At 46.3% G+C, this 7,751-nt stretch overlaps 1 protein-coding gene across 1 annotated transcript; it reads left to right on the top strand.

Moving 5' to 3' along the window:
* Positions 1-3,940: 3,940 nt before the first annotated feature.
* LOC146182878 (uncharacterized) lies at positions 3,941-5,671 on the top strand. Its single transcript, XM_084608964.1, has one exon. The coding sequence runs from the start codon at positions 3,975-3,977 to the stop codon at positions 5,157-5,159; it is 1,185 nt and encodes a 394-aa protein (XP_084465090.1). The 5' UTR covers positions 3,941-3,974; the 3' UTR covers positions 5,160-5,671.
* Positions 5,672-7,751: the final 2,080 nt, after the last annotated feature.

Genomic DNA, 7,751 nt, shown 5'->3' with positions numbered 1-7,751 from the left:
AAAGCTGAAGCAACCGTTCATTGCGCATCATTCCGGTTGGTGGAGTTGGAGGCTATAGTTGGCCAATGGACTTCGAAATGATGATATATGCCGCTCCGATTATATGCCCTTTTATATAGTGTAGGGCTCCAATGTGGAGAGAGGCATACCTTGCCTTGCTTTCCCCCCAAAACCATCTCGAAACAACAGCATCAAAAAAGATTTCACCACAGAAGAATTCGTGGAATGAATAGCCAATGCGAATCGCTATTTCACGAGTGCTCTTAATGCGAAACTTGAGTCTAAATACTGTCTCATAGTCATACAATGCGAATCAGATTATTCTCTCAATGTTGTAAACATTCAGCAAGTTGTAAGCGTTCAAAATATTGTTTATTTGCTTTCAGATTTTTTGCACGATTAATGGTGATTTGGTGCATAGCAGGCGCTCCAAATTGGTTTACCGAGCTCTCGTTGATGTAAAGACATTTGAAATAAAACCAGAAGATGCACTTTAATAACAAACACAGACGATGAAAGATCGCCTAATCATACCCGTAAGTGTGGTGCCTTGGCCTCTGGGCCTCAGCTTTTGTACCGCGGCATTTTATCGCTGTGGCAGAAGAAGGCGTGTTAATCATCAAAATGGTACATGAATTACTTAGAGCATCACCTTCCTTGCCGTGATATGTTCGGGAAAGGAGCCGAAGACTTCATCGTTGGGCGATGAGGTAGGTGGACGACGCACAACAGCGTTAAGATGTTACATATTTGCAATGGTTGAGAAAGTGCATGCGAGCACATAGTTAACAAGAAAACAAAGTAAAAAATTTTAAGCGTTTCCAATCGCTCCAGTTTGCGATTTATCAATATTACGCAGCACTTATGTGAGTACCAGGCTAGGGATTCCAACCTCTTGACAACCCTGTCCTTTCTTGCTATAACTCCCCTCTGTACTTCCCCTCGCCTCTCCCCTTTGCTTTCCCGCCGGTCGCATCTCGGATGTTTCAGATTTTAGATCGCAGTTGCCGCGACCGACATCACTCTTTTCCTTCTTTTTTGATTATTAAGAAAACCACTACCACAACCACCAATCGGTCATTGGCTCCACCCCCGCCACATGTTACCATGCAGCCATATGAATGCACGCACAAGGAGGAATCTTCGCACCTTGCAGTCACGGGCTGTATTTGTTAGTAATGACGCAGTAAAAAAAAAAAGTCCAATTGGGCGTTGCAGTTGTCTAGTTCCAGCTAGGCATTCAAATGGGTTCTACCGTTATTAACTCTGTGGTTCTACCATAATAAGCTGTGTGGCCGATTCGACTCCTTAATTGGATCGTTTGGTGCTAGCTTCAGCTTTTAATTATAACCCAGGAAACCATTTAAAACTTCCGACGGGTTCCATTTTGATTAAGGGTGTTAAGGGAGCATTCCCGATTGGAATTCCAAGTCTGGATGATATCCTTGACTGTGATCTGCATATACAAAGCTGATATACTAGTTAGGCTCTCGTAAAGAAGGTAACCAGGGGCTTAATCTTAACTGATTTCGCCATGTTTACTTGTTTCTATATGTATGTTTCGCTTGATTTCTGTAAAAGCTTCTAATCTCCTTCATATCAATTCCTTCCCAGAATTGTTGGTTCACGCTCTCTTATGAATAAAGCTCCAATTGGAAATCCTGCTGTTTTTAGAGCTTAAGCTCCCTAGTCGCAGTACACGTTTACAACTGATTTCATCACGCTGAGCCCCAATGACCTTGACCGGAGCCAAGTTGCCCAACTACGTGAGATACTGCACCAGCGGCTGCGTTTCGGGGGAGGCGAAACTGTCCACAAACGACTGCGCGTGAGCCGCGATTAGCCTTTCATTTCCTGTAAATCAATCATTAAACACGCACGCGTCTGCTCTCGTTCACATTGCGCTTCGCCAGATGGCGGAGCACGCCAGCGGTATTTAAAGCGGCGTGGCATTGTGGACAGTGCAAAGATTTCGCGCCGTTTGTGAATGAGAAGCTTGAGCGCCCCTCTAATTCAAACCGTGTACAACCATGCAAGACCATGCTTGCGTGGTCTTCTTTTTTCCTTCCGGCTACGCAGTTCAGAACCTTTGGTCCTAGTAGGTGTGTCATTTGGTTTTGATGGTCGGCCATTTATTTCCAATTGTAATCGCCAATTGAGGTTGAAAGGTTGAGCTTATGGGTGGTGGAAACACAACTGAATTTCGATCGATTGTTTTAGTTGGAAAATTTTCATTTTGGTTAAACTATTTGCTGTTTTTTTTTACTGGGTTCCTGGCCGAAGGTTTGTGTACATCGCTGCTAAAACCGCTTTGGAAAACAAGGGGTCTGTCTCTTATGCTCAGAAAGGAGATATGTCTGTCTATACCCGTCCCTCGGCTTCGTCCAGGCGGCCGGCGTCTTCCCAGCCATCCCCTCGGGTGGCCTATCCGCTGACTCACTGGAAGCATTTCCGGGGCATGGTCGTCCCATTCGGCATCGCAGAAGTATCTGCATTTGCAGGTGCCGTCATCGGAAGCTGCCACCACGCCTGCATCTCTTGTCTTCCCCGATGCGATTGAGTCAACATGGGCGTGAGGAATGCCTTCCTCCAACAGCGGGATTGTCTTTCTTAACAGCCATTCTTCTTGTTTGAGAACGGACGATTATAGCCCCGAATGACTGGCGCGCATTTGCAAATGTACCGTCTTTGCCAAAAGTAACCCGGCTGTAGGGTTTGCTTCTCGGTCATCCAGTCAAGACTTCACACCACATCTGAAGCTGTAAATCTCTGCAAAGTAAATACGAGCCCCTGTACCCACTTATTAAGATGTTGTGATGTTCTGGGAATCCTTATTGACATTATAATAGAAGAGAGAAGCGAACATACAGCCCGGTTACTTTTGGCAAAGATGGTACTTCGTGTCTCATTTCCGGCTTTTATTACCTCTAGAAACTGCGTAGTGTCTGTGTCATGTCCAGATCTCAGCTCGCCTGTGATAGGCACAGTTGACGATTTCTCGGGAAGAAAACGACAGCGCATTTCTAGGGTATCTCGTTTTCCGACTGACTTACGACAAGGCATATCTTAAAATGTAATTAAAGCAAGCATGCAATGAACTCTGATGACCGGGGTTCGTTTCGGCTGCGCATTTCCCACTTTTCTTTTTTTTTTTTTGTACAGTACTTGACGCTAGGTTTCTTTCAAGCATGCACGAGCGATCGCTTGTTTGTATCGAGCGCGCAACACGCGAAAAAAACACACAAACAAAAAACGGGTCTTTTTTTTTTTTTACTTCTGGACCCAACTCGAGCTCTAAAAGTTGTAACAACTACTAAAAGTTGTTGTAACCAGCGCTGGCAGGTCTTCGGACACAGCCTGTGTTGTAGAGAGCGCGGAGCCTTCCTGCCCAACGGGAGCCTTTTTTTTTTTTTACTTCTGGACCTAACTCGAGCTCTAAAAGTTGTAACAACTACTAAAAGTTGTTGTAACCAGCGCTGGCAGGTCTTCGGACACAGCCTGTGTTGTAGAGAGCGCGGAGCCTTCCTGCCCAACGGGAGCCTTTTTTTTTTTTTTTTTACTTCTGGACCCAACTCGAGCTCTAAAAGTTGTAACAACTACTAAAAGTTGTTGTAACCAGCGCTGGCAGGTCTTCGGACACAGCCTGTGTTGTAGAGAGCGCGGAGCCTTCCTGCCCAACGGGAGCCTCTTTTTTTTTTTTTTACTTCTGGACCCAACTCGAGCTCTAAAAGTTGTAACAACTACTAAAAGTTGTTGTAACCAGCGCTGGCAGGTCTTCGGACACAGCCTGTGTTGTAGAGAGCGCGGAGCCTTCCTGCCCAACGGGAGCCTTTTTTTTTTTTTTTTTACTTCTGGACCCAACTCGAGCTCTAAAAGTTGTAACAACTACTAAAAGTTGTTGTAACCAGCGCTGGCAGGTCTTCGGACACAGCCTGTGGATTCTGCTTCCGGCCACGCCAGTGAACGGACGCAGGATGCAGGGCTCCTCAGGAGCGGCTTCAGCGGCCATGTCAGGCCGCGGAAACGAGGGTTTTGCATCTGACAAGGAATACCAGGTTATCCTGCCAAGTCTGCCAACCGGGCGAGTTGTTTTGAATTCTATTTTTCTGCACGCTGACATAAGGGCCCGCCCATACAGGGTGGAAGACTTTCGCGATGCGCTAGTCGGAATGTCGCTGCTCCCAGACGTTATCGCTCTGGGGGCGTATCGAATGAGCCATGTATGGGCGGTAACTTTCAAGGATGCGGAAGGTGTGAAGAAGATTTTGAATGCAGGCGAGCTGAAGGTTAAAGAGCATCGGTGCCTTGTTATTGACCCGGTGAACCAATGCGTGCGTATGAAATTGCACTGGCTTCTTCATGGCGTGACTGACGAAGACGTGAGGCTAGCTTTTGCGCCATACGGAACAGTCAGTGATGTCACGAGAGAGCGATGGCGCGTTCAAGGTGTCGCCGATAAAGGCTCAACTACGAGGTTGGTGTCCCTCAAGCTCAAGCCAGGGATAAAGCTTGACGACCTTCCACACCAAGTCATTGTTGCAGGCGAGTTGGCACTTGTGGTTGTATCGGGACGACCGCCACTCTGCCTCCGGTGCCATTCTACTGGTCACATCCGACGGCAGTGTAAAGTACCACGTTGCGGTGCGTGCCGAAGGTATGGACATGAAGAGACCCAATGCACCCGCACATATGCCAGCGCTGCAGGCCCCGTGAGCAGAATGGATACGTCCGATCTGCTCATGGACGAGGTTGAATCTGAAGAGGCAGCAAAAAATGTAACTGATGTGGAAGAAACACAGTCAGCTGCTTCAGGATCTGAGCAGAAGACGACCCCTGAAGTGGACAATTCAACCGAGACTCAGCAGACGGTAGCTTCTGCCAACAAAACAACTTCCACAGAAGGAAAGGACAGGCCACTTGCTGAAGATTCATCACACGAGATGCATCAGCAAGGTGAAACCATGGACGTCGCAGAAGATGCAACCGGTAGTCTAGCGGGAAAGCGTCCACGGGATGCAACAAGCGACGCATCGGGGACGCCAGGAAGCAGCAGTGGAGATGAACCGCCACCAAAAGCGGCTTCGACCAGACGGCCGAGTTTTAAGCCGCGCCCCAACATCCCGCCTGATACACGGTCAGCGGGAAAACCGCCACCGTAACTATCGTGAATCTGTGCATTGTTGCTGGCTGCGTTGGAAGATGCTGAGGGGACTTTGTGAAGACAGTTTCTGGCTACTGTCTGGTGCAACTATGTGTCTGCATTATGAAGAGCATATGCAACTAAGTTCAGTAAGCCTTTTTTGTTTGTTTGTTTTTTACCAGCAAAGGCCGTCACCATACGTTCAAATAATCAAACTAAATCATGGATCCTAGCAATAAGATAGTGCTACGTATTGCCACATTAAACGTAAGAGGACTGGGAGCAAGAAAAAAACAGTACCAGCTTAAAAGACTTCTCTTGGAAAAAGAACTTGACCTAATAGCTGTCCAAGAAACAAAGATCGAAAGTGTTGAGCAAACAGATCGTATGGTGGCGCCCTTTCAGACCCGCTACAACGTATGTGTTTGCCATGCTCTTGGTACATCAGGGGGTTGCGTTCTTTTTATTCGCAACGACATAACAGTTGTCCCTGAATCTGTCGTCATTTGTGAAAATGGGCGTTTTCTTGTCGTAGATTTTTTCTTCCATGTGTGCAACTGGCGAGCAGTTTGTGTTTATGCGCCAAACGTTGAGGCTGACCGCGCAGTGTTTTTTGATAATCTTTATCAGTATCTTTCATGCGACAAGAAAGTAATCCTGTTAGGAGACTTTAACTGTGTCTGTAGCGTTGCTGATCGTTTAAAAAAGCTGCCTCTTAGGGACAAGAGTGCGTTAGCGCTTAATCAGATTGTACAAGAATGCAATTTGGAAGATGTGGGGGCAGCTCTAACAGATGGTATGCGTCCACTATTTACGCATTTTCAGAATGAAAGTCATGCAAGACTTGACAGAATATATGTTTCTCTAGAGCTTTTGCCGCTGTGTACCAAATATGAGGTCGTACCTGTACAGTTTAGTGATCATTGCCTAGTAATTGCAACTGTCGGAACAAGGAAGGAAAAACCGAAATTTAGCTGGGATCTATGGAAGCAGAATGACAAGCTTTTAGAAGACGAAGAATTTATTAACTACGTAGATGAACAAATAAAATATATTATTCAGGCTAATTCGGCAAACGCTGTTGCCGAATGGGATGAATTCAAGCAGCACGTAAAAATAAAAGCTATTGAGAGAAGCTGCATCAATAAGTTCAAGCGCAACAATGAAGAAAAGCAATTACATGAACGTCTTGAATTTCTTTTGGCCATTGAAAGCGACAAGCCAGGAAGCTGTTCGAAGGAAATGAGAGAAGTAAAGAGCCGCTTGCAACAGATTGACACGAACGAGTACAAAGCGGCGGTGATAAGGGCGCAGCTCAAAAGCTGTGGGCAGGCGAAACGCCAACAAAACGCGCCTTATCGGACGAGAAAAGGTACGCGTGCCGGAAAGAAATTAAACAGATACGATACCAAGGCGAGGTAATTTCAGACAGTAAAATCATAGAGCAAGCTTTTGTTGAATATTTCAGCGAGTTGTTAGGCCGTGAAAGAGATGTCCAAGACGGGTTTGAAAAAGAGTTTTTACCGCTTATGCCATCGCTTGATGATGAGACAAAAGCGCGACTTGAAGAACCAATTACTATTAGCGAAATTGAAAGTGCAATCGATGGCTTACAATCTGGTAAAGCCCCTGGACCGGATGGGTTAACAGCAAATTTTTACAAGGTGTTTAGAACACCAGTGGCCCTTCTGTTACACCGTGTGATCTCGGAAGCGTATGAAAAGCAAAGAGTGCCACTGTCCTTTGGGGCTTCCCATATTACTTTGATACCCAAAACTGATGATCCCGAGCAGCGGTTGTTGGTGGGGTCGTACCGTCCAATTAGCCTTACCAACACAGCCTACAAAATCTACACTAAAGTCTTAGCAAACCGACTACAAACCGTAATAAAGCTTTTGGTAGGTCCACACCAAACATGTGGCATCAAAGGCCGCACAATAGCTACAAATATTCATGTCGCCCGTAATGTTCTGGAATGTTGCGATGTTTGTGAAGGCCGTGTTGCTATGCTGCAACTCGATTTAGCAAAAGCTTTTGACCGCGTATCGCACGTGGTTTTACTTAGTATTCTTGAGCACACCAACGTCGGTCGAGTCATACTAGAAGGCGTTAAGATGTCATACGCATGTTGCACGACACGTGTGATTGTAAATGGTACTCTTACTGAAAGCGTGCCAGTGCGCTCTTCGGTAAGACAGGGCTGCCCGCTGTCGCCCCTGCTATTTGGAATGTACCTCGAGCCAATGTGTTTAGCTTTGCTTCACAGCAATAAGGTGATCGGTTTTAAGCTTTACGACGCTCATGTTAAGGTCCTAGCTTATGCGGATGATATTGCCGTCTTCTGTTCAGATAAAGACAGCGTTCGAGAAGTTGTTACCATTACGGGGAAATATTGCAAACAGACAGGCTGCCAAATTAATTGGGAAAAAAGCTCAGGCTTTTGGCACGGACAATGGGATAATAAACCCGAGTATTTCGCTTTCATGAAGTGGGCGGAATTACCTACAAAATACCTTGGCGTGCCGCTTTGCTGTTATCGTGACACTGAGCGACAGTGGGCAGAGGAAACCAACCGAGTACGGGAAAAAGTGGAAGGATGGCAAGGAAGGGA

The sequence above is a fragment of the Amblyomma maculatum genome, chromosome 7 (assembly GCF_055883805.1).
Source record: "Amblyomma maculatum isolate TAMU_Amacu chromosome 7, ASM5588380v1, whole genome shotgun sequence".
NCBI classification, from domain to species: Eukaryota; Metazoa; Arthropoda; class Arachnida; order Ixodida; family Ixodidae; genus Amblyomma; species Amblyomma maculatum.
This window is presented reverse-complemented; position numbering and strand designations above follow the sequence as displayed.

What these genes read in the sequence shown, in the direction of transcription:
- LOC146182878 (XM_084608964.1), top strand. Translation starts at nt 3,975, where the DNA reads ATGCAGGGCTCCTCAGGAGCGGCTTCAGCGGCCATGTCAGGCCGCGGA.